We start from the raw sequence: 27,864 nt of genomic DNA, 5'->3' as shown, positions 1-27,864 counted from the left end.
GTTCCATGTGCAACTTATCATCGATTTAACTTTTCACAGACCGAATGCTAGCCTCCTGGTTGTCTTGAAGCTTCTTAAGTTCTGACAGAGTTGTTTTGATAGTAACTGGTACTTGTTTGAGGTCTGTGGAGGTATTTTTAACCAAGTCTGATAAAAGCATCACCGTTTTGAATTGCCTGTAAGAAAGCATTTTGTTTTCATGAGTTCACAAAAACCATAAATGATGCAAAGTACCTTTTTTCAGCTTGATGCATGCAAATCTGATAAATTACTTGGTAAAAACAAATAGTTCATTGATTATATACAGTCGAAACCCGATGGCTCGAACTCGCCGGGACCGATATGTATATGTATTTAATAATAATTTATTGATCTTTTTTCAGTGTGTACCATAAATAAACTTATAAGGTTTATACCATACAAAATATTGTTACATGTATCGAAACATCTTGACTGATATCATCTCTTTGTTTTTTTTGATGATTGGTAATGTTTCAAGAGACATTAACGCATTAAGTGTATAACGTCACCAAAATTAAAGTAGGGCCATCTTACTGGTATAGTGTACGTCTAACTAAACTAAAACTTTTATTTACATGTTCGTTATCTATACAAAGGTTTGCGTTCATCAGCGAAATTTAAATTGAAAAAGATCTTGCTTTTTAATGAAGAAATGTTCTTACCTTTTACTCCATCAAATACCCTGCCTTGCATCCATTTACGCGAAGGCTACAGAGAAGCTACCGCCGATATATATTTTATAATTAAAGTGTGTTGTTTGCAAAGAATTTCACTTAATTTTATCCAATACAACATATGCAAGGCATTTAACGAATAAACAGAAATAAAATAATACTTGACTAAATAATTTGATCCCTGAAATAAAATAACAATTGTGTTACTAATTGTATTAGCTTGATTGCTGGATTCGTATTTTTAAGTGCATTTAAAAACCATACACTTTTTGTATTAAATGTTTTAAAGTATTATCTAAATACCTGTGCTTAAGGAAAGCACAATTATTGCAGCACAGCTGGCTATGGTCTTTACAACCAAGGCAAGGTGTTCTTCTTTATGAACATCACATTTAAGAAGGAACTCTTCCACCTTCTTCGAAACTGGCCATTTCTTCATATCGCCCATTCCCGGGGAATGTTTCTTAAACAACTGGCTGTGCATGTGAATACATTTTCGGCAGACAAAACTTTACGCAAGACTCGCAATAGTAATCAGCAGATTCCATCAGTGTCTTGTCTTCGCAGGTCAAACACAAGAAGTATTGGGCCACATCACATCATTTTTCAATGTCGGATTGCGAAAAGGTCGCCATTTGTTTGAGCACTTAATCTTTTGATCTCAATTTATTTAATTTTACTAAAATAATATGATACCTTTTCCAACAGACAAAACACACCTTTCCAGTAAACAAAAGTAAATATGTAACCAGTCATATGAAATGCAGCGTAAGATTGAACCATACTGGCCCACGGGGTTTTTACAACTGGTTCATGTTTGCATAAAAAGAGAAATAATCTCAATTCATAAATGTGTTCAATCAATAGAGCAATTAGGGTAACTTGATAACATGGGCGTAAACAAAAGAATCATTAATCTGTGAACTACTTAAATTTCTTAAAATGCCAATATAAGGGTTAAAGCTACTGTTTGAATTTTCATTGTAAAATCAACACGAAACCATTATTAACAATATCATTAAACGATGAGAATAAGTTACATGAAACTTACCAACAAGAGCGCTATTGGCTCTAAGGCGCTCAACTGAGAAACGAAATAATTATTTGATATCATGGCGATAGCTTCGATCTTGACTGAACTCAGCTTCTTCTTTGTGTGCGAACTAAATAATTGTTGAACTGCCTAAATTCAAAGGTCTTCTTTGCAATCTCAACTGTATTAAAATTTAATTGTTGTTGATAATAAGATATAGAAGGCATTAGGATTAACATGACTTATATTGATAAAAAAAATAAGAAATTTTGCACTTATTTCAGTCTTGGATTTTAAAATGGGCTCATTTCTGGTTAAAAAGTTGGTAATCTCGGAATAAAAAATAAAATTAACTAATACCAACTGTTTCACCATTTTTTAATCATTACGAAGATTATACATGTTTCTATTCAATGATTTTTTTTTAAGAAGGACCTTCAATTATTAGAACACAAATAAATACTTCATTTCAATGAAGAAGCTGAATACAAACTCTTATTAACACACGAGTGAAAGTAAAACTCTCCAACATGGCATATCATGTTTCATGTTTGTTTCAAGTTGGGTCTAATGCTACGTTATCAGGTTTAGCAAAGTTCACGTTTCTTTTGAAATAAGGAAGTCAAAGAGACAGATATATTCCCCTCTTCCTCTCTGCAGACCTTCAGGTGGTGGGTGATCTGAACCTTTAAATAAACTGATTGACTGATTTCTTATTATATATTGGCTCATTGACATACACTTTTCATAAACAACCTTCAAAGGTTATAGGAGATAACGCGTGGACACGAACCTTTCCCCTGACGCATATCGTTTCAATGACCTAACCTTTAATCCAAGTTTCATTGGCTATTAACCTTGAAGTATGACTTTGACCTTAATCTGGCTTTACTCACTAATCCTCGTGAACATGATTCTATTACCTAAACATTTCATGCAAGTTTCTTGAAAATCCAAGACAATGTGTATAAGAAACATCGCGGAAACAAACGTGTCTCATAAAGATTAAGCAAAATACTGTAATCCCCTGTCCCACTTCGCGTCCGGGCTTATAATTTCCAAATAAGTGGTACAAGTCTGATGAAACTGCTCGAAGAGTAATCCTTGGCAATATGAGTTCACATTTAATTGAATACCCTACCCCTCTCTATGACGTTATTGATTCTTTTTGACTTTAAAACCACTAGCTTGATATCTGCCTGATATTACGCTGCCTGATATATTGGTTTATATCACGAAGATGTTATATCAGCCAATATTTGGAGGAAGGTCATATTACTTGTTTTCTTAAGTATGTCCATCATAGTTAGTACAATAAAATCCGATTCATCAAAACAAACAATTTGGTACCATGATGTTATATATTCAGACACATACATTTACAAAAACAGCAAAACACATATTTTACAAGTATTCAGCGCAAGTGCTCGTGAAGTCATTATTAACAAGTCAAACGTCAGAAATCATCCCCCTTAAAATGCAGCGTCGTAGCAAACGTCATTTTAAAATGGGGACGTCAATGTATGATAAACAGGACAAACAAATACTGTCTTAGCCTTGCCGTTATTTTATTCTAAGCTTCGCCCGATATATTACAAAACGAACAGGCCGTTACCTCTTATTCTCTATGTATCATCTATACGCTAGGTACGAAATTATATGAAGCAAAGCAAACGCCAAATGATGGAAAACAATTATAAAAACTCTTAAAAAACAACAATGTATTTAAAAGAAGTTTTCATGTGAAAAATATATATTAATGACAACATATCGGCTATTATTATCCATCGATATGTCTTCCATTGACGAAATTCTATCGAAGCCACCTGGAAAAGCAAATTAATCAATCAATCAATCATCTCCTTGATACATATCTTAATAAATCACATTCTAAAACATCAAGAGTCAAAGATTGTTTTTACAAAAATAGTATCCACATTTAAAAATAATTGATTAGTTGTAACATAAAACTATTACCCAAACAGCTATTGTCATTTATATCACTTCTTACTTCACAATACACATATAATATATTTGTAACGAAGCACTTATTGACTAACAGCTATATTTATTGTAATGTTTATAACTTATGATTACACTTATCAGATACAAGAATGATAGCTATTTCACTTTGTACACCAGGATCTTGTTGTTTTGATGTACCACAATAATGGAGTCAGTGTTGCTGTTGTAGCAGACTGAGCATGGGTCGTCAAGACCATCCATCGCTGTAGCCAAAGTGGCCAGCTTCCTGCTACCCTTACTGTCAATCTGTAGGATAGTATCGGAATACTGTCCACACACCAGCACCTGGCCTTGAGGTGTCACATGTACACCAATTGGCCAATCCAGATCAGGGTCCTTGAAGTTGGCAAGGACTGATCCATCCCTGGCCAGGGTGATGAGCTTGTGCTGGATGGAGTTCGTGATATACAACTTGTCACCTGTCGGGCTCAATCCACAGCGTGCTACTGCAAAACAGAAAACATGATTAATAGTACAATATTTTGGCATACTTATAAGTGAAAACACAAAAACATACTGTATATGTGTATGTGTAAAAAATTATGAATTGAGTTGTGTTTGTAACTTTTACTTAAAGCCACACACCTTGAATTGAAGTACATGTTAATCAATACATATGGATGCAATTTGAAAATGTGCAAACTTGTCATTATAGCCTAGTTAGCAAGTAATTTATTTATTTATTTTTAAATTTTAAAACCGAAAGTAGGATTTCAATACGTATACGTACATTTCGACAAACGCGATTATTTTTAAGTTTAAGCGCAAAAAAGACGGATTTCTACCTTGTAACCACCAGATATATTCTAATTTAGACAGATAAAATTAAAGTTATATCCTAGTTAGCAAGTAATTTATTATTTTTCAAACAGTACCGCATTTAAAACCGAAAGTAGGATTTCTAGACGTATACGTCCATTTCGACAAACGCGATTTTTTTTAAAGTTTTGAAGCGCAAAAGACACGGATTTCTACCTTGTAACCACCAGATATATTCTAATTGGCATAGATAAAATATGTTTCTTATTTATATTTAAATTTACTATGCCATGTATTGCATTTCAAGGTGAGTGGCTTTAAGGACAATATTGTAGAAAAACAACCAATAATGAAACTTTCCTGTCTAGTACTGTTTCACCAGTTACAAAAGCAACCTGTTAAAATTATAATCACATAATTGAATTGTTGTTTTTTATTCTTGTTTGTTTGTTCTTTGCAACGATGAAATACAATCTATTGTATATAATATATATAAACAAGACTAACAAGAAATGGCGCGGCAGAGGCCGACGCGTATCCCCACGCCGCATGTTTGACCCAGGGGCGCCCCAGAGTTGGTAATGGGGCCATGCATAGTTGAGATTGACCGTATTGTCTTAAGAGATGTTTAGTATCAATTTGAAATAAATGGGTGTAGAAATGAAGAAGTAAATGTAAAATAACCTAAAAAAATAAGTGAAAATCTCTGACCCTGCCCCACACCAACCCCCATAACTTTTGACCAAAGGGTCAGATCAAAATTCCAAATAGTGCACTGTGGCACATACGGTATGCTCATACCTACCATGTGTGTAAGTTTAAGGTTCTAGTGCTAATAGTGAAGGAGGAGATAGTGGCCAGGACGAACGGACGGACGGACACACGGCGGAGATAACCACATAATAGATTTCAAAATCTAAACGCGGACCCTAAGTTCAAGGTCAAGGTCACAGTGGTGAAAAATTTCATGCGCATGGAAATGTGTTGTCCAGATACACATGCGTACCAAATATGAAAGCAATATTTGAAGGGACTCAGCAGGTATGAGCCTTTTTCGAATCACGGTCACAGATTTCGAAACCTGAACGCTGACCTCAAGTTCAAGATCAAGGTCACAGGGGTTAAATATGTTATGCGCATGGAAAGGTGTTGTCCAGATACACATGCATACCAAATATGAAAGCAATATCTGAAGGGACACAGTAGTTATGAGCCTTTTTCGAATCGCGGTCGAAGATTTCGAAACCTGAAAACTGACCCCAAGTTCAAGGTCAAGGTCATAGGGGTAAACAATTGTGTGCGCATGTATAGGTGTTGTCTAGATACACATGCATACCAAACATGAAAGCAATATCTGAAGGGACACAGTAGTTATGAGCCTTTTTCGAATCGCGGTTGCTGAGTTTAAAATCTGAAAACTGACAAGGTCAAGGTCACAGGGGTTAAAAATTGTGTGCGCATGGATAGGTGTTATCTTGATGCACATGCATATCAAATATGAAAGCAATATATGAAGGAACACAGTAGTTATGAGCCTTTTTCGAATCGCGGTCGCAGGAAAATCTCGGACCCGGCCCCACCCCAACCCCCATAACTTTTGACCCAGGGGTCAGATTAAAATTCCGTCGCTGTCACCGTCGCACATATGCTCATAGCTACCATGTGTGTAAGTTTCAAGGTTCTAATGCTATTAGTTTAGGAGGAGCAGGTGGCCAGGACGGACGGTCGGACGGAAGACGGAGATAACCACAATATCCCCACTTTTTCTACGAAAAGCGTGGGGATAATAACATATAACACTTGTATGTTTATTTGATAACATCGAAATATAAAGAACAGGTCAAAAACTGTTCTTTTCACAGCTATGAACTTTCGTATCATAGACATGTCATGGAGTGACAGTCAATATATATGTATAGCTATTTGTATAAGTAATACAGCAGAATTTGGAGTTTCTTGATGTTATAATTATATTTTCTTGTTAAAAGAGATAAAATCACCATGATTCTTACCTGTCCATTTATTTGAGTTATCCTCGTAAAGTTTGATGCCTAGTTTACCATCCAGGGAGTACTTGTACAGGGCGGAACAAAAAGTTAAATAAAGGTCTCCCTGGTGGAAGGCAATACCGTAACAGTATTGATGAAACTTAAGCTTTCTGTCTTTCACCAGCTGGTTGTTGTAGACTTTGATAAACTGGACCTCGGAACCGACAGTAACACCAACCTCATCGGGTGTGATCTGACACATGCACTGTGGCGTATCAGATACACTAAAGTGACTCACCAGCTGGTACTGCTTGTTCAACAGCATGACTTTCTTATTTTGGCTGTCTACAACAAGGACTTGTCCTCCTGGGAGAACACATATGTCTTCGATTCTGCAACAAGTTGAATCACCCTGTACGCCTACATCATACTCATACTTTCCATCAAACCTTATGATTTGGTCTGGATTTCCACGCACTGTTAATGTCTGGGTACTGTGTTCAATACTCCCAAGACCTGACAACTGAGAAAGGTAATGCATAATTTCACTATAAGGTTGGAAAGTTATTAAAGATTTTACTTGAACAAATTTCTCCATTTCAAACTGTTGTATTTTGTCCTGACATTTAATGCTGGCTATGAAAGATAGTTCTTGCTTGCTTTTATCACTTATGTCATGAATAGCATATCCAAGCTGTTTTAATTCATCTCGAAGAGTGGAACATTTGTCGACATCACTTTTTAGAGAGGCTTGCAGTTTGGTAAGAGTAACTTTCATTTCTTGCAGTGTCTTCTTTTCAAGCATGTCTAAGGCTGCAATGATTTTTTGTCGAGTTTCCTGTATCTTGTGTAACTGCTCATCATATGAACTTTGCACAGATATGATGCTAGCCTCCTGGTTGTCTTGAAGCTTTTTTAGTTTTGCCAGAGTAGTTTGGATAGTAACTGATACTTTGTTTAGGTCTGTGGAGGTACTTTTTACCAAGTCTGATAAAAGCATCACCGTTTTGCATTGCCTGTAAGAAAACAGATTCAGTTTTAATCAAACAAAACATCATTTATCTATAATTATGTATTTGATAATTATTTATTTTAATTGATATATTTCTTAACCATATATTAACTTATCAAAACATCATGGCTTTTATTATCTCTTTGCTTGAAAAGTATTCGATACGCGTTAAGGCTTTAAGTTTAAAATTTCACCAGTTAAAGCAGGACCATCTTACTGTTATGGTTTACCTCAAACTTAACTGAATCGTATATTAACATGTTCGTTATCTAAAACCAAGTTTTGAGTCCATAAGCAGGGGTTTCAATTGAAGCAGAATCTTGCTTTTTGATGCGCACATCTTCATACGTTTGACTCTTACAAAATCTGTTAAAAAAATGTTACCAAGAAGCTAACTCCATAATATTTTGTTTATCATACAAGTGTGTTGTTTGTCTTGTATTTCAGTTAATGTTATGCAGTACAACATTTGCAGGGCATTTCACAAATGAAACAAAACAAATCTAAATATTTTGACTCCTGAAAATTGTATTTCATCCCTGAAAATGTCATTTTCGAAATCTATTAAAATCCCTGATCTGACAAACAAAAAAACCGCTTAAAAGGAATTTGATACCTGTATTAATTGCACATCAAATGGGGGTTTATTAAAGTAACATTATTTTTATTCATATTATAAACTTGATTTTTTATAAGTATTCAAGTTCATTTCAAAGTAGTTTAAAACAATACGCCTTTTGTCTTAATTTTTGTTACACCAAATATAATAAAAATACCTGTGATTAAGGAAAGCACAATTATTGCAGCACAGCTGACTATGATCTTCGCAAAACATTGCCAAGTTTTCTTCCTTATGAACATCACATTTAACAAGGAAATCTTCCACCTTCTTGGCAACTGGCCATTTTGTCATATCACTCCTTCCATGAGGAGAATGTTTCTTAAACAACTGGCTGTGCAAGTAAATACATTTTCGGCAGTAAAACTTAACGCAAGATTCGCAAGAATAATCAGCCGATTCGTACAGTTCCTCCTCTTCGCAGATCGAACACAAGAAGTCCTCGACAATGTCAGATCCTTTTTCAATTGTTGTTTGCGAAAAGGTCGCCATTTTGTAGACCACTTGAGCTTTTTATCTCAAGATCCTTGATTTCACTCAAATAATAAGGTATCCTAAGGCTCATTGATTACTAAACTAAACAAAACACACCAATCTAGATTTTGTCCAATGTCTATCAAAACGTAATATTCAGCTAAACAGAGTAAAACAAATATCAACTTGAAGTTTGTTGGCAAGTTTATATCTCCAGCAAACAAAGTATTAATGTCACAAGTCATGTGACATGTAGGGTAATTTTAAACCATATCGGCCCACAGCAGTGTTATAACAACTGGTTTATGTGTGCATACAAAGAGGAAGTATCTCATTACAAGGAATGTTTTCACTGTATAAAGTAACAGGGCAACTTGATTTCATGAGCATTAACAAAAAGCGTTCATCTGTGGAATACTTAAATTTGTTTAAAGGCCAATATTGAGTTTAAAGATAGTGTTTGAATGTGTATTGTAAAATCAACCAGAAATAAAACATTTAACGTTGTTAAATGAAGAGATTTAGTTACATGAAGATTAGAAATATGAGGACCGTGGTCCCTGATGCGCTCAACTCAGACAAAAGGAACTAAACTTAACTTAGAGAAGGTGGACTTCAGAAGAATAACAGTACTATATTAAACATACATATTTCATTCCTATGCGCATTGTTATGATTAAGTTTTCATCATTAAAAACATTTCCAACACATAATGAATATTTAATACCTTATATTTTGTTATTCATTACTTAGCAAGCAGCTGCTTGTATATCCTGCAAAAGGCTGTCTATACAAGTTCCAATAGTTCACTTTCCAATAGGGAAAGAAAACAGATTCCGATACCAACTACTAACATACGGTATACGGACCGTACCGCCTAGACGATACGGCCCAGGTGGGCGGACTATACGGCATTTAGAAAGTTGGGTTGTGCCTGATGTTTCTAAAGCCATCAACAGTATCATCATCATCATCATCATCATAATAAAAAGACAAGGGGGCCTGAAAGGCCCAAAGTCGCTCACCTGAGATAACAAGTTATGATTCGGACAAATCTTCTGACCAAGTTTTATGAAGATCGGAAAAGAAATGTGGCCTCAAGAGTCTTAACAAGGTTGTACTAAAGCCATACAAGGAAAAATGCCCCGCCCCCTTGCGGCCATGTTTTTCAACCAACCGGCATCATATTTTAACTCAATCCAAGATATTATCGGGATGAATCTTCTGACCCAGTTTCATGAAGATAGGAAAGTAAATGTGGCCTCTTGAGTGTTAACACAATTTTACTAAAGCCATATAAGGAAAACTGCCCCGCCCCTTCGAACAATGTTTTTCAAGCAAACATAATTATTTGAATTCATCCAAGATACCTTTGAGACAAATCTTCTGACCAAATTACATGAAGATTGGACAATAAATGTGGCCTTTTGAATGTTAACAAGGTTTTACTATAGCCATATATAGCCATATAAGGAAAAATGCCTAGCCTCTGGTGGCCATGTTTTTACAGCAACCAAAACCATTTTCGAACTCATCCAAGATATCATTGGGACAAATCTTCTGACCAAGTTTCATGATGATCGGAAAATAAATGTGACCTGCAGAGTGTTAACAAGGTTTTACTAAAGCCATATAAGGAAAAATGCCCCGCAAACGTGGTGGTCATGTTTTTTCACCAACCGTCATCATTTTTAAACTCATCCAAGATATTATTGGGATGAATTTTCTGACCAAGTTTCATGAAGATCAGACTATAAATGTGGCCTCTATAATGTTAACAAGATTTTACTATAGCTATGAAGTCTACCATTTTCAAACTCATTCAAGATATCATTGGGAAAATAATCTGACCAAGTTTCATGAAGATCGGAAAAAAAATGTGGCCTCTAGAGTGTTAACAAAGTTTTACTATAGCCATATAAGGAAAAATGCCCAGCCCCCTCGCGGCCATGTTTTTCAACCAACCTGCGTCATTTTCGAACTCGTTCATAATATTATTGGAATGAATTTTCTGACCAAGTTTCATGACGATTGGACTATAAATGTGGCAGGGGACAAAAATATTTATAACTTGCACTCGTCCTGCAGGACAAGTGCATTAAAATTTTCACTTGTCCTGCAAACACATGCACTTGTCCTTCAAATATGTGTGTAAGAAAGATTGCAAAGGACTGACATGACTAACAATGTTTCCTATATCACTGCTAAAATGCTGCTTACTTAGTTATTCATGCCAGCTGATCACAGAAGAAATGTTAACTTACTTTATTTATGAGGAACACAAAATAAATAAATGAAGACAAATTTGTTTTTTCCTTTTTTTCCATTTCTTGAACATCGCTCATGCCCCCTTTAAAGAAGGGAGGCGGAAAACTACAACGGGCGAAGCATGGTCAGGGGTGATAACCCCAAAAAAGGGTTAGGGTAAGGGTTAGGGGTCGGGTTAGGGTTAGGGTTGGGTTTAGGCTAACCCAAACCCTAACCCGACCTCTAACACTAACCCAAACCCTAACCCTAACCCTCTAACCCCCCTTGCGCAATACCATACCATGCCTAGCCAGTTGTCGTTTTCCGCCTCCCTTTAAAGAACGCTCGTATGTCAGACATTTTTCAGATGAAATTCAGACTGGTTTAAAACCGTTCTTCGCAGTAAAATAATTCTTTAAAACAAGATGCGTTTGTGAAACACAATGTCCCCCTATATGACGTTTGACTTTGAAGGATGACCTTGACCTTGTGAAGGATGACCTTGACCTTTCACCACTCAAAATGTGCAGCTCCACGAGATACACATGCATGCCAAATATCAAGTTGCTATCTTCAATATTGCAAAAGTATTCATAAAATAAGCGATTTGGGCCACATATATTTGACCTCTGACCTTGAAGGATGACCTTGACCTTTCACCACTCAAAATGTGCAGCTCCACGAGATGCACATGCATGCCATTTATCAAGTTGCTATCTTCAATATTGCAAAAGTATTTATAAAATAAGCAATATGGGCCACATATATTTGACCTCTGACCTTGAAGGATGACCTTGACCTTGACCTTTCACCACTCAAAATGTGCAGCGCCATGAGATACACATGCATGCCAAATATCAAGTTGCTATCTTCAATATTGCAAAAGTATTCATAAAATGAGCGATTTTGGCCATATATATTTGACCTCTGACCTTGAAGAATGACCTTGACATTGACCTTTCACCACTCAAAATGTGCAGCTTCATGAGATACACATGCATGCCAAATATGAAGTTGCTATCTTCAATATAGCAAAAGTTATTGCAAAATGTTAAAGTTGGCGCAAACAGACCAACAGACCAACAGACAGACCAACAGACCAACAGACAGACAGACAGACAGGGCAAAAACAATATGTCCCCCACTACTATAGTGGGGGACATAAAAAAATCAATACTTACAGTGAAAGAAGTCAGATGGTTCCCTGTCAACATGGACGCGCAAAGTTTACACCACAAAGCAAATATTTACTCGGGATACAGTCTCGCATAACAACGCGCACCTGCTGTATGAAATTTACAATTACGATTTCCGGTTCATTCGCATTCTACTTTCGGAATAGATATGCTTTAAGAAATGATTTTATTTAATGAAAAAGTGTCTTACTGGTCAGAAAATACATATTTTAACATCAGTTTTTTTTTCACTCGTCCTGTAGGACGAGAGCTTTAGGGAAATTCACTCGTCCTTTCAAGATTTCACTCGTCAATACGAGCGGACGAGTGGAATTTTTGTCCCCTGTGTGGCCTCTAGAATGTTAACAAGGTTTTACTATAGCCGTATATATATATAGCCATATAAGGAAAATGCCCTGCCCCTTTGCAGCCATGTTTTATCATGCAAAGTTAACCATTTTTTAACTCATACAAGATATCATTGGCAAAAATCTTCTGACCAAGTTTCATGAAGATCGGAATATAAATGTGGCCTCTACAGTGTAAACAATGTTTTACTATAGCCATATAAGTAAAAATGCCCCGCCCCCTGGCGGCCATGTTTTTCAACCAACCAACATCATTTTCGATCTAGTCCAAGATATTATTGGGATGAATCTTCTGATCAAGTTTCATGAAGATTGGACAATAAATTTGGCCTCTAGAGTGTTACCAAGATTTTACAATAGCCATATACAGCCATGTAAGGAAAAATGCCCCGCCCCTTGGCAGCCATGTTTTTCAATTAAAGGTTGCCATTTTTAAACTCATTCAAGATATCATTGGGACAAACTTTCTGACCAAGTTTCATGATGATCGGAAAATAAATGTGGCCTCTAGAGTGTTAACAAGGTTTTACAATAGCCATATTAGGAAAATGCCCGGCCCCCCTGGCGGCCATGTTTTTCAACCAACCGGCATCATTTCCAAACTCGTCCAAGATTTTATTAGGATGAATCTTCTGACTTAGTTTCATGATGAGTGGACAATAAATGTGGCCTCTAGAGTATTAACAAGATTTTAATATAGCCATATATAGCCATATAAGGAAAAATGCCCCTCCTCTTGGCAGCCATGTTTTTCAAGCAAAAGTTACCATTTTGAAACGCAACCAATAATTATTGGAACAAATCTTCGGATCAAGTTTCATGAAGATCGGAAAATAAATGTGGCCTCTAGAGTGTTACCAAGGTTTAAAAATAGCCATATAAGGAAAACTGCCCTGCCCCCTGGCGGCCATGTTTTTTCACCGATCTGGACCATTTTCGAACTTGTCCGAGATATCAATGAAATCAATGTTTTGACCAAGTTTCATGATGATTGGGCAAAAAATGTGACTTCTAGAGTGTTCACAATGTTTCTCTATAGCCATATAAGGAATACAGCCCCGCCCCCTGGCGGCCATGTTTTTCAACGGATCAGAACCATTTTTGAACTCAACCAACATATCATTTAGACAAACATTTTGACAAAGTAACATTAAGATTGGGCATCAAATGTGACTTCTACAGTGTTCACAAGGTTTGTTGTTTTTTTTACCTAGTGACCTAGTTTTTTACCCAGCATGACCCAGTTTCGAACTCAGTCGAGGTATCAATGGGACAAATGTTCTGACCAAATTTCATGAAGATCAGACAATAAATGTGTTCACAAGGCAAAATGTTGACGACGCACGACTGACGACGGACAAAAGGCGATCACAAAAGCTCACCATGAGCACGTTGTGCTCAGGCGAGCTAAAAAGTTCAACAACATTATCCAAAGTGTTTACGGATTTTACTTTTAAATGCGGCATGCACATGCCGAGTGGACTTTATAAAAAAAAAAAGTATATGTTGTTGATTATTTGGCAATTCTGTATTTGTAGACGATATCTTTTTGTCCAATTCAAAAATTCTGTAGTGGTTTTATTTTGTTTCTTACTTTTTACTGTATTAGTTCTATACGACATAGACAATTAATATTATAGTTAATTTTGCTGATTTTCATCCAATCAGTACAACTGATAATCCTATATACATTTTTTTTAACTTATTTATTTTAGCGGCTAAAATTTAGCTTGATTGCATAGTTTAGCCTAAGGCTTATATAACGCTCTTCCCTTCTCAAAAAAATGTGTGAAATGTACGTTTTACGTACGTTTTGCGTGTGTTAAACGTGGCGGTATTGGCACTGCATTTTTTGTGCGCTTTTTCTTACCGAGTGAGTTTTTAACAAAAACAAACAAACAAGAAAATGTGCGCTTTTTGTGGATAAATGTGCGCTTTATGTGCGTTAAATGGTGCTTTTTATAAGTGTGTTCAATGTGCGCTTTTATGTGCGTTAAATGTGCGCTTTTTATATAAGTGCGTTTTTGACTACCATTTATGTGTGTAAAATGTGCGCTTTTAAGTGGGTTAAATGTGCGCTTTTTGTGAGTTAAATGTGCGCTTTTTTTATTTAAAAAGCGCACATTTAACTCACAAAAAGCGCAGTTATAACCCACATAAAAGCGCACGTGTGTTAAAGTGCGCTTTTATGTGCATTAAATGTGCGTTAAACGTGCGCTTTTTATAAGTGCGTTTTTTACTGCCATTTATGTGTGTAAAATGTGCGCTTTTAAGTGCGTTAAATGTGCGCTTTTTGTGAGTTAAATGTGCGCTTTTTTATTTAAAAAGCGCACATTTAACTCACGAAAAGCGCAGTTATAACCCACATAAAAGCGCACATGTGTGTTAAATGTGCGCTTTTATGTGCGTTAAATGTGCGCTTTTTAAATAAAAAAGCGCACATTTAACTCACAAAAAGCGCACATTTAACGCACGTTAAGCGCAGTTATAACCCACACAAAACGCACAATTTACGAACATGAATGGCATCAAAAAAGGCACTCACAAAAAGCACACATGTGCGTTAAAGGTGCATCTTTTGCCTTAACAGTTGATTCAATTATATGCTGTTAAAAGTTTTTTTTAATTCAGATATGCAATAAAAACCAATAATTATATAAACATATATATTTGTGTATTTTAATAATTACAAGATAATTCAATTTTATTCTTTAATGTACACCAACATTTTTTAACATACATGAGTAATTAAATAGCAATTTGATGAAATAAATATAAACATAATTTGATTATAAATAAACAAAAAATAATAGCATACTATAATAACATGTACAGTATATACACACGAACAGCTATATACATAAGAAAGATGCATATCAATAAAGGCCTTTCAGCATTTCTTTGAGGCGGCGGAGTGCAGCTCTCATCTTTCTCTCCAAGTCTGCCACCAGCTGGTCAAACTTCTTTGCAACTATTAAACTGTCATGGCCTTTGCGCGATGCGTCTCGTGCATGATCTCATTTGATCAGGTCCTGAAAGATATTTTATACTGTAAGTGTTGAATATTGCTGGTATGGTAATCTTGTTGCTATAAAAATTATAAATTTAAATCAAAACTAGTTTGTTTGATTGTTGTTTTTGGTTGTTTATTTTGCAATTTTAATCCCCTGATCACATGTGACTTGACGCTTTTCATAAATAAATACGTTTGATAGAAAATACTGTTCGAAAATGTACCAAGATACGTGGTCTCATTTTGCTGTGTGGACTGGTCGGAAGTGTGACACCTTTAAAATGCAATAACCAGTACCCTGTATAGTTTTACCTCTAAACAAATCCAGCTTTTCTTGGGCAAGGAGAGGGCGCGGTTTTCCCACTCCTGTTCTCCTCATGTCGGCCAGTTTGTGCAGGATAAAACCTGGTATTCAAGTCCATACATCAGGTAGTCTCTCTTTTGCTCCCTTTTTTTGGCAGGCTATGCGATGATGCACATTCTTTCCATGGGGTTTAACCTTTAAATTTAAAAGTTCTCATTTAATATGGGGGAAAATCTGTTCATTAATGACCAAAAATAGGTATAAATAACTTTAAGATGACAATAACCATAAAATACAGCCATAATAATTCAAATGGTGTTGTTTTTCTTTAAAATTGCATTACATTTACTCATCCATTTACATTTCCCAGTAACAATACATAAATATGATAATGATCATAATTAATTCAATAAACTAAATAAAAAAGGGATGCAGAATTGAAAATACGAACCTGTTACAACAGACTATTCTTCAGTATTCCAAAAATACAGGCAGTTGTTGAACAAGACCATATCACTTTATATGTCTTTAACCACCAACTTTTAATCTCCTTTATTGTTGATTTACACATTGTAGTAAATACACATTTTTTTCATCACACAATACTTCATGCTGAAAGTATTTCAAGACATTTTACACTAGAATAATAAGTCTTAATTCTAGCTTAAAGTCAGTTGCTGATGCTGCTTGTTTTCAAAAAATAACTTCCTATCTGTGGTTCTCAAATAGATGGTGCCTGAACAAATCAAAAGTATATCAACACCCCTTAGTTAGGCTTAGATGGAGGACTGATAGGGACTGGCTATTCTCTTATCTGATTCCATGCTGTGTCTAAGCCAAAAATTGCATAATTTGAAAATACTGATAAGGCAGTCATTTCAACACCAAAATATTTATTGAATAATACACAGCACCCTTAACACATTATATTTAATTGTAAATATTTAAATATAACATGCTGAATGGTTTTAGCAAATAATATTAATAGTATAAATATTATTTTAATTGCCTTTTAAAATGTATGTTTATGGTCAATGTGGTAGACATTAATTGTATTAGGGTAAATATATCAGTATAAGAAAGTTTAAATACTTATTTATGTTGAGGAAATATAATTGATACTATCAAGCCCACATAATACTTTTGACACTTTCAATATTTTTAATTAGTTACACACAGTCTGATTTAGGTGGAAATTTTTAAAAATGTTTGAGATTAAAACGTAAGCAATAGGGTATGCATTGAAATTGTATGATAAAGTATGTAAACATTAAACAGGTTAATATGGACAACCAGTAATTATTCAAACTGCCCCTTATATTATTACAGGTTACTGAGATATATGTCTATGTTTATTCATTTGATGTAAATAAATTGTTAGAGCCTGCAACAATTTTGTTTTTTGTTCAATTTCTGTACAACATTTGCTAAACGGTTGTTAAAGACGCACTTTTTAAGAAGTGTGTTAAACATGTGTCTTTTAAGATACATCCTTTTAAAACAGATCATATGATAAAAACGCACTTATGAAATAAAAGACTAACTTATGCTTAAAAAAGACGCACATCAAAATAGAAAAACGCACTTTTGTGAGAAAAAACCCACATCTGTAAACCTTAAAACACACTTCTTAGATAAAAGACGCACTTCCTAAATAAAAGACGCACTTCTTAGATAAAAAACACACATTTTGCCCACATCTACACTCCAAAGCGCACTTACAGATGAAGAAAACACACAAAAAACGCACTTCCTAAATAAATGACGCACTTCTAAGATAAAAAACACCTTTTGCTCACATCTACACTCAAAAGCACACTTACAGATGAAGAAAACACACAAAAAACACTTTTTCACTAAAATAACGCACTTGATAAGCAAAAACGCACAAAAAGCGCACTTAAATGCACTTTTGAACACTGAAAACGCACATATTAACAAAAAACGCACAATTAACGCACTTTTAAGTGCGCTAAATGTGTGTTTTGGTAAAAAGTGCGTTTTTATTTGACAAGGGTTATGTCCGTTTACTGTGACTAGAACCAGTACTTGGTGTCTATATGGGAGATCGAAAGAACACTCCCTCAATGGGGATCAAACCCGTGACCTCCCAGTCGCTAGATTTCATGACTGCATACGTTATCCCAGCGAGAGATCTAGATGATATCACCGTAGGAACTTCAGTCTGTGAAGTCAGTGTTACTTCTCTGCTTCCCATTAATTATAGGGCTCCACTGGTGCATCTACGCATATTTACTATTCAATGTGTCTTGGGCCTGGGTATAAACCAGTACTTGGGTGTCTTTGGTGGAGACCTAAAGAACACTTCCACAGTGGAGATCGAACCCGTAACCTCACGATAGCTAGACGGACATCATTTCCACATCACGGTTATCTTGTGACTCCGCCGAGACTTCTTACATTGTAGGATAACCTCAGAACAAAGGCAAAATTGAGTCTGAGGAAAATTCATGTGGGTAATGCCGTCCAAAATAAGCCTGTACAGACCTCACATGCTAATCTGGGTTGACACTTTCCACTTAAACAGGATTTTTCATTAGAAACTGTCTCTAAACAGACAAGGGCTGTTTGTAAAACATGCATGCCCCCCATATGGGCTGTCAGTTGTAGTGGCAGCCATTGTGTGAATACATTTCTTGTCACTTTGACCTTGACCTTTGACCTAGTGACCTGAACATCAATAGGGGTCATCTGCCAGTCATGATCAATGTACCTATGAAGTTTGATGATCATAGGCCTATGAGTATTCTTGAGAAATCATCCGGAAACAATTTTACTGTGACGAGTCACCGTGACCTTTGACCTAGTGACCTGAAAATCATGATCAATGTACCTATGAAGTTTCATTATCCTAGGCCTAAGCGTTCTTGAGTTATCATCCGGAAACCATCTGGTGGACGGACGGACGGTCGGACCGACCGACATGAGCAAAACAATATACCCCCCCCCCCCAGTGCTCCAGATAACATGCGTAAAGGCGTAAAAAAGAATTTAATTTCTTTTATAACGATTTAGATTAAAAATCTTTGCGTAAAGTTACGCATTGTAAAAATAAAACATGAATTCGAAATTTTCGAACGTGCGTAAAACTTCCAGTGGCAAATTATATACGGTAAACATTTCATCCCGGTTCTAACTCGACTAGGCGTTCAATTAAAACTACAACTTTAATTCAACACCACTCAAGCGTTGGCTGTGAGGAAGAGCACACACAAGAACGGTCGAAAGGCCATACTTTCTCGATTCTGTTCTCCTAGTATTGCTGGCGAGTCATTACTGTTTATTGGACCTTTTTAATTACACTTATCTTAATTTTTATATACAAGTAAAATATTGTATACCTATTCAAAATTCATTACAATTAAATGTTAAATATATTTTTTGATATGACTTTAACGGCGACCTAAGCCGAAGTGTCAGTGACCGTTTTACATAAAAAACAAAATGGCCGACCGAAGCGGTGTATCGAAGCTTGGAAGGCAAAAAATAGCCATTTCAGTGTCAAAATCCAAGGTGCATGCATTCTTTCAATTAGATTCAAACACCCACAGCATGGTTTCGTCAATTTGTCCGATTATGGGAAAGCAAGACACGGAGAAGGAAAGCCAGGCTTTTCCAAGACTATAAACCAAAATGTTGAATTGTTGATGTGTCAAAAACAATAAATAAAAAATTAATTGGTAATATATTGTTAGGAATTAATCTTATAAATAGGGGGTAAAATAATAATTAATTTTTTAAATAGGGAGTAAATAAGAATTCGACCAAACTTGTATCTGGAGCTCTGATACCCCCTCTTCTTCGAAGGGGGGCATAAAAAGTCCATACAGCAGGAAGCGTCTTATTTGCCTAAGAAGACTGCACGGGCTAACCTGGGACGACAGTTTACACACATGCATTAAGCTTTGTTTTCCAAGAGCATTTCCTTTTTCTGTTCCTCTAATAATTTTCCCTTAACAGAGAACTCGACAAGGCATGCATCAGTGCTTCCGATGGCGTTTTTAAGATGGAAGTCCTGACTTAAAAGCCTTACATTTTTGACGTCCCAGACAAAGTTTTAAGTCCCAATTTTATTTCAACGAGTATTTAAGTAAACCGTACCGTATGTGTTGATCGCCGGATAAATACATGTTAAAACTCTATTCATTACCCTATAATCCAGTATAACTAAAGATTTGTCACAGATGTGACGAATACCCCCACACGCAGCATTGACACAGAATATTTAGCATATTGTCTTCACAAAAAACAGCGGACACCATGCTCAATGTTTAAACCATACTGAGTGACCCAATGACCTAGTTTTTGACCCGGCATGACTCGTATTCAAACTTGACCTAGACATCATCAAGATACATCTTCCGACCAAGTTTGGTGATGAAAACTTCTTGAATTGGAGAGCGGACAGCAAGCTTAATGTTTAAAACGCACTAATTGACCCTGTGACCTAGTTAATGATCTACCATGACCCATGTTCGAAATTGGCCTAGACATCATCTAGATACAACTTCTGACCAAGTTTGGTGAAGATCGGGTAAAAACAACTTTAATTAGAGAGCAGACACTAATTACGGACCGACCGACCGACAAGCTCACTCCTATATACCCCCCTTAACTTCGTTTGTGGGGGGTATAGTTACGATTTCTATGTTCAAAACCAAAATATGACCAATATTAACGCTAATGTGTATAAGAATTGTTAGTATTTGATTGTATTGGTTTAAGTATTATTTTAAAATTAATATTATGAAAAGTGGTATCATTTTCTTTTACATTTTGAAAGTTGTGTACAAGTTAAGGTTCATAATAAACAGGATTTGTTTGTGAAACACTATGTCCCCCCCCCCATATATTTGACCGTTTACCTTGAATGATGACCTTGACCTTTCACCACTCAAAATGAGCAGCTCCACGAGATACACATGCATGCCAAATATCAAGTTGCTATCTTCAATATTGCAAAAGTTATGGCCAATGTCAAAGTTTTGGACAGAATGGCAGACGGACCAAAAACAATATACCCCCGATCATTATATCCGAGGGCATAAAAACGGTAAATTATTGTACAACGTGACTAGGCTATCATCATGTGGTAGGTTATGAAGGCAGGGAGTTGATCCAGCTATGCTGGTTCCAATAAAATCTCTGCGTGGAGGTTGTTAACAATACACAAAACAAAGTCATTGTCAATTTTTTTCTCTTTATTTACATCGATCACATGTCTAAGTCTGTTTCGGTGCTGCCTTATTTTTGCTGGCGATCTGGGCGGCAATTCTGTCCAAGTCACGGCGACCCTGGGACGTCAACTTGCGGCCTCTGAAACACAAACGAATGTGACTTTGTGGGAACCGGTATGAGGTGCTTTTTTTTTCAAATAACTTTCTAAAACAATTTTTCTTCATTATTGCAACTTATGCATAAAAGACACATTATTATGCTGCTTATGGCAATGTGATATACATCAAAATTACTTTATTTAACTAGCATGTGTTCTTGTTCAAAAATTATATGTGTACTGCATTCATTTATGCAGTTATGCTTCATGCAACATAAATTTGGTCACAGATTTCTGATGTATTCTAGTATTTTTTTCTTATACCTTATGATATTGGCACAAACTGCAATAAAAACTGTCTTTTAGGCTCTTAAGATTTTTGCAAATGAATTTCAATATCATGAGATATTTGCAAAAATAAAGTTCTTAAATGTGTTTAAATTCCGTCCAGCCTTGTGTAAACCCCTGAAAAACCCATTGATTCTGCACCCTGGTTACTGCGGTGTGATTAATCCCTTTCCCCATTAGAAAAAAAGTGAAAATGGCTTTTGCAACTAGCATTAAACCAGAACAGCCTGTGAGTAACTCGAAGTCTGTTCATGTTTTATACTGTTTGCTGCTAATCAGTAACTAATGGTTGGAAATGAAGCCTGTAAAACTTGAATTTAGTAAGAAAGGACTTAAATTAAATGTAACCTTTTTATTGACTACAAATGTGTCCCTGGGACGTCAACTTGCAGCCTCTGTTACTGGGGTGTGATTAAACCCTTTACCACTTACATATGTATTTTGACACATTTGTAGTCCTTATGAAGTTACATTTAATTGGTTAATAAGTATAACTGTCTTTTTTATTAACAAATGTTTAAATCAAAAGACTAAAAGTGATGCGAATTAATTGCCTAGGTTTTTATTTAATCAGCTTGATGGGAGATGACCTTAATGTGGATATTTATTTGTGTTTTTATTTTTATTTTATTGTTTCCAACTTCAATAGGAATTTTTGGATCCCATTTTTGAAAAGTACATACGTTTTTCCATTCATCGAGAATGGGTCACAATACAGGACGCAAATTCGAACGAAACAAAAGAGAAGAGCCCCACATTTCATTCTACATGAGAAGCCTCCTCACCCGTTTGTATCTTTCTCGACCAGCTTGACTCACCCGTTTGTATCTTTCTCGACCAGCTTGACTCACCCGCTTGTATCTTTCTCAACCAGCTTAACTCACCCATTTGTATCTTTCTCAACCAGCTTGACTCACCCGTTTGTATCTTTCTCGACTAGCTTGACTCACCTGTTTGTATCTTTCTCAACCAGCTTGACTCACCCGTTTGTATCTTTCTAAACCAGCTTGACTCACCCATTTGTATCTTTCTCGACCAGCTTGACTCACCCGTTTGTATCTTTCTCGACCAGCTTGAGGTTCTCCAGACTCTGCAGGATCCTGCGGGCGATGGAGCCGTTACCGCGACAAAAGTGGGGCGGGGCACATCCGCGTCTCTGGCGACCTGCAACGGGAGCGAGCGGTGAGAGATACGAGTAAATGAACATTTTACAAACCACATGAGCCGAGTAACTCGCCTTAAGGTAGCGCACCCCTAATGGGCACATATCCAAATATAAAATCTAATTAATTATTTTCTTAATCAGCATCATTTCACTGAACTACATGCAAATTTGTAGGTAGGCTTTCCATGCTTAAAAAAAAAATATACTGATTTTTTCAAAACCACCCCCACGCTCGGCTTTTGTCCAGTTTATTTTCACCCCTGGGGTATATAAAAGTTCCATAATTCATTCAAATTTCCAAATATGGGCATGCTGTTGGTGTGAACAGATGCAGTAAAGGTGTTTAAAGTTTAAACAATACCAAATAAGTATTCTTTTACAGACATTTATTTTTTTACAAATTTGTATCTATGGAAGAGCGCCATAAAATGTAAGTAATGTAAGTAATTTCAGCCAAGTAAAAATTGAGTCGGTTAAAAACAAAGTGTCATAAAATTCAAAATAGTATCATTTAAGTTATATTTTTAACTTAGTTTTTATATAAACACTATATACAGCAAAAATGCCAAGAACTAGACAGATTTACCGTTTACTTTTTGAAATAAAAATAAAAATGCAACATGCATCATTCGTATTTTCAGCAGTAAATCACCCAAATTAGCCATAACGTTGTTTTAATTTTAAAAATTTAAGGATGTGCATAAAAATTCCAACATATTTAACAATAAGCATAGCTTATATGCTATATTAAATCAAATTACGTTAGAAAAGAAATAAAACGCGTCGCAAAAAGTATGCGATGTCGGCAGGATTCGAACATGCGCGGGAAGATCCCAAAAGGTTTCTAGTCCATCGCCTTAACCACTCGGCCACGACAAATTCACATTTGTGCAAGCTTAAATTAGATATCCATAAGTAAACAGGTAAAAAGGCTCTTCGATCTTTGAAGAAATCGCGAAATCGTATTTTTCAGATGATATTTGGATCAAAGTCAATATTTATTGTGAAAATAATGTATTCTAAAGGAATTACGAAAACATATATCAAAATTCGAAGTTTGAAAAAAATAAAAATCATTGAAGATCGGCAATGATCGTAAAATAAATGGCGGGAAATCATTAGGGGTGCGCTACCTTAAATGCATGTGGGTAAAATGGCGTCCAAGATTACAGTTTTTCCAGAGCATGGATCATATTATCATATCCCTTCATCAAAAAGTTTTTTTCTAACCATTTTGGGAATTGGGCCCAGTCCCTTTGAATGAGGAAATATCACTTTCTTTTGACTAAATTTGGGAAATCAATGTTGTTGATATTATGCTTACAAATACTGAAATTCATAATAAAAGTGATTCAACATGATATTTTCTAAAGTTCAACTTACAGGGCTGGACATGGAGATAATTTATATGTTTAGACTCATTTAAAGAAAATATTCTGTTTTTGGAAACCTTTAATTGGGAATTTTAAGGTCCCATTTGGGAAAAATATATACTTTTTATTTGTGAGCAACGCTCAAAAATAATGCAGAGGCAATTTTACAAATCAGTATGCGCTTAACTACGCTAGGAACCGTAACCCATGACTGCCTGTGTGGATAACTGCAGTAAAATTAAGCAGACTACGAATGCTAAAAGCGTCAGCTTTAACCACAGCATCTGCCTGTTTATAGTTCCCACTGGTACACTACATAGCGTGTATGTATTCAAAAGTATTTAACAGCTTGTAAGACAACGTTGGCCAGTCTAGTGTTTATCCTTGAAATCTGTACATATTGGCTGCTTTTAGGGAAAACGGGGCTTAATGCATGTCAAATAAGATTAGCCTGTGCACACTGATTAGATGTATCGATGATTTGAAAAAAACAAAAACATCTCGACCTGTGCTTTAAGACACACTCTTTATAAATTTGAATTGATTGTGGTCATTTCAAACATGCGATATAAAAACCTATAACATAATTTTGAAAACTGAGTTGCGTCTAAGATTATACAACAGCGAACAAATTCAGTGCCTTCAGCGCTTTGATTTCCATTGGGAATGGGTCCCCCTACCGGACCCAAATTTCAACGAACTAAAACACAGATATACCTTCATCAAACCTCAATGGTCTTGACAACACACTGTGGTGTGAACTTTGCCGTATTTTCAACATGAAAACAACAAGCACATGAATGAACTTTTTATTGTTTAGCAGAGGTTTCATTAAGTTTCAAATTAGGCAGTAATTTTTTCAACGAAGGGGGACAATTATTTTTTTTTCTTACTACAGCTTTAAACAAGGGTTGTTTGTAAAACATGCATGCCCCCCATATGGGCTGTCAGTTGTAGTGGCAGCCATTGTGTGAATACGTTTTTTGTCACTGTGACCTTGACCTTTGACCTAATGTAAGTTATCATCCGGAAACCATTGCTCTATTTCGAGTCACTGTGACCTTGACCTTTGACCTAGTGACCTGAAAATCAATAGGGGTCATCTGCCAGTCATGATCAAGGGGGGTATAATGTGGGGTGTGATAATTTAAAAAAAAAAAAAAAAAATTTTGGAGGGGAGGGGCCGGAGAGGGGGGGGGGGGGGGGGGGTAGGGGGGTAGGGGAGAGTGAGAGAGGGGTATAATGTTGGGTGTGGTATTTTATTATATGTTAAACAAAAAAAAAAATTGGGGGGGGGGGGGGGGGAGGGGGCAGGGGGGGGGATGAGAGGGGGGTATGTGGGGGTGTGAATTTATTAGATGTTTAAAAAACCAACATTGGGGGGGGGGGTGGGGGGTGGGTGGGGGGGTAGGGGGGGTGGGGGGTGAGCGGGGTGGTCTAATGTGGGGTGTGGTCATTTATACGCTGTTTCCAAACAACATTGGGGGGGGGGGGGTGAGGGGGGTAGGGGGGGGGTGGTGCTCGGGGTACTCCGTTGGTGTTGGTTCCTTTCTTCGCTGTTTCGCCCCCCCCCCCCTTGGGGTGAGAGGTGGGGGGGGGTCGGGGGGGTGAGAGGGGGGTTTAATGTGGGGTGGGGTAATTTCATTCGATGTTTACCACACGAGGCACCGCCTTGCGGGTGCAGACGGCGCTCATACTATTTGCTTTTAAAGGTGAAGGGACTCTCATTTTCAATCACAAAGGAGGGAGGGGTGGAGTGAGAGGCGGTGCATTGTGGTGGGGGTGTGGACATTTATTACATTAATCTTCTCAAAAAAGCGAAAAAAAAATCCGGGGGGGGGGGGGGTGGGGGGGGGGGGAATTCTGGGTGCGATGGTTGGACGGTATTTCAAACATAAATAATAAAATAAATATTTGTGTTTTTTAACCGGTTCAAAAGAAAAAAATTGGGGGGGTGAGGTGGAGGGGGGAGGGGTATAGTGTGAGGGTGTGGTGGTAATTTGTGAGATGATCTTAAAAACAAAACAAAACAAAAAACAAAAAAAAAATTACGGGGGGGGGGGATTTGGGTTGGGGGAGGGGGGGTGGGGGGGATTCTTGGGTGCGATGGTTGGACGGTATTTCAAACATAAAATAATCAAAATAAATAGTTTTGTTTTTTAACCGTTTTAAAAAAAAAAATTGGGGAGGGGGTGGGGTGGGGGGGGGGGGTAAAGTGTGAGATGATCTTAAAAAAAAAAAAAAAAAAAAAAAAATAGGGGGGGGGGTTCGGGGGGGGGCACGGGCGATGATTTGGGTGGAGTCTATTGTGGTATGTCAGGTAAGAGTAGTTTTGTCGAAGTATCAATCAAATCTAATCATAAATAAAGAAGTTATGGCAATTTTAGCAAAATTTAATAATTTGACCTTGAGAGTCAAGGTCATTCAAAGGTCAAGGTAAAATTCAACTTGCTAGGAACAGTAACCTCATGATAGCATGAAAGTATTTGAAGTTTGAAAGCAATAGCCTTGATACTTAAGAAGTAAAGTGGATCGAAACACAAAATTTAACCATATATTCAAAGTTACTAAGTCAAAAAAGGGCCATAATTCAGTAAAAATGACATCCAGAGTTATGCAACTTGTCCTTTTACTGTACCCTTATGATAGTTTGCGAATGTTCCAAGTATGAAAGCAATATCTATGATACTTTAGGGGTAAAGTGGACCAAATCACAAAACTTAACCAAACTTTCAATTTTCTAAGTATAAAGGGCCCATAATTCCGTCCAAATGCCAGTCAGAGTTACATAACTTTGCCTGCACAGTCCCCTTACGATAGTTAATAAGTGTTGCAAGTATGAAAGCAATAGCTTTGATACTGTAGGAATAAAGTGGACCTAAACACAAAACATAACCAAATTTTCAATTTTCTAAGTATAAAAAGGGCACATAATTCTGTCAAAATGCCAGTCAGAGTTACATTACTTTGCCTGCACAGTCCCCTTATGATAGTTAGTAAGTGTTGCAAGTATGAAAGCAATAGCTTTGATACTTAAGGAGTAAAATGGACCTAAACACAAAACTTAACCAAAATTTTCAATTTTGTAAGTATAAAAAGGGCACATAATACTGTCAAAATGCACGCCAGAGTTATCTAACTTTGCCTGCCCAGTCCCCTCATGATAGTAAGTAAGTGTACCAAGTTTGAATGCAATAGCATTGATACTTTCTTAAAAAAGTGGACCTAAACGCAAAACTTAACCAAAATTTTCAATTTTCTAAGTATAAAAAGGGCACATAATTCAGTCAAAATGCACGCCAGAGTTATCTAACTTTGCCTGCCCAGTCCCCTCATGATAGTAAGTAAGTGTACCAAGTTTGAATGCAATAGCATTGATACTTTCTGAGAAAAGTGGACCTAAACGCAAAACTTAACCGGACGCCGACGCCAACGCCAAGGTGAAGACAATAGCTCATCATTTTTTTTCAAAAAATAGATGAGCTAAAAAACAAGGGACAAAATTGTCACAAAACCAGGTTTTCATTGTGAAAAAAAAATCTGATAAAGGGAGAAAACTCAAACTGAACTTTTGAAATGAACAAACAAAATTAACCCCCTTTGTAAGTTTGTTTTTAAAAAAAATCTATTTTTAGTCGTGGCGACCTTGACATTGGAGATATTGACGTGATTCTTTCGTGCGACACACCGTCCCATGATGGTGAACAAATGTGCCAAATGATTTTAAAATCTCACAATGAATGACATAGTTATGGCCAGGACAAGCTCATTTATGGCCATTTTTGACCTTTGAACTCAAAGTGTGACCTTGACCTTGGAGATATCGACGTAATTATTTTGCGCGACACACCATCTAATGATGGTGAACAAATGTGCCAAATGATTTTAAAATCTGACAATGAACGACATAGTTATGGCCCGGACAAGCTTGTTCGCCAATCTAATAACCAGTTTTTTCCTACGGAAAACC

At 36.5% G+C, this 27,864-nt stretch overlaps 2 protein-coding genes across 4 annotated transcripts in view; both read right to left on the bottom strand.

Annotated features, from left to right (window-relative positions):
* Window positions 1–27,864, bottom strand: part of LOC127861068 (40S ribosomal protein S19-like) — a 251,655-nt gene that overhangs the window by 206,676 nt on the left and 17,115 nt on the right. Inside the window, exons 5-6 of one of the 3 annotated variants that reach the window (XM_052399435.1) lie at window positions 22,406–22,520; window positions 20,977–21,049 (exon numbers count right to left, since the gene is read on the bottom strand). In XM_052399435.1, the coding sequence (XP_052255395.1) occupies window positions 20,977–21,049; window positions 22,406–22,520 (188 nt within the window). Of the gene's footprint in view, window positions 1–20,924; window positions 21,050–22,405; window positions 22,521–27,864 lie in introns of all 3 variants that reach the window. The other 2 variants (XM_052399434.1, XM_052399436.1) reach the window with 2 other exon arrangements.
* On the bottom strand, window positions 3,152–8,814 carry LOC127861058 (uncharacterized). The gene is made up of 3 exons (XM_052399420.1): window positions 8,289–8,814; window positions 6,525–7,516; window positions 3,152–4,199 (listed from the first exon to the last, which is right to left on the bottom strand). Exons 1-3 carry the CDS (start codon window positions 8,621–8,623, stop codon window positions 3,850–3,852), a joined length of 1,677 nt encoding a protein of 558 aa, XP_052255380.1. The 5' UTR covers window positions 8,624–8,814; the 3' UTR covers window positions 3,152–3,849.

Source organism: Dreissena polymorpha, chromosome 15 (assembly GCF_020536995.1).
Source record: "Dreissena polymorpha isolate Duluth1 chromosome 15, UMN_Dpol_1.0, whole genome shotgun sequence".
Taxonomy (NCBI): Eukaryota; Metazoa; Mollusca; class Bivalvia; order Myida; family Dreissenidae; genus Dreissena; species Dreissena polymorpha.
Note: the sequence above shows the minus strand (reverse complement) of the source record. Positions and strands in the feature narration are given on the sequence as shown.

Bases quoted from the DNA above. Each gene is read 5' to 3' on its own strand.
- LOC127861058 (XM_052399420.1), bottom strand. From the start codon at position 8,623: ATGGCGACCTTTTCGCAAACAACAATTGAAAAAGGATCTGACATTGTC. The intron at 7,517-8,288 runs GTATTTTTATTA...GTTTTCTTACAG, and splicing joins TGTGCTTTCCTTAATCACAG to GCAATGCAAAACGGTGATGC. The intron at 4,200-6,524 runs GTAAGAATCATG...TCTGTTTTGCAG, and splicing joins TAACTCAAATAAATGGACAG to TAGCACGCTGTGGATTGAGC.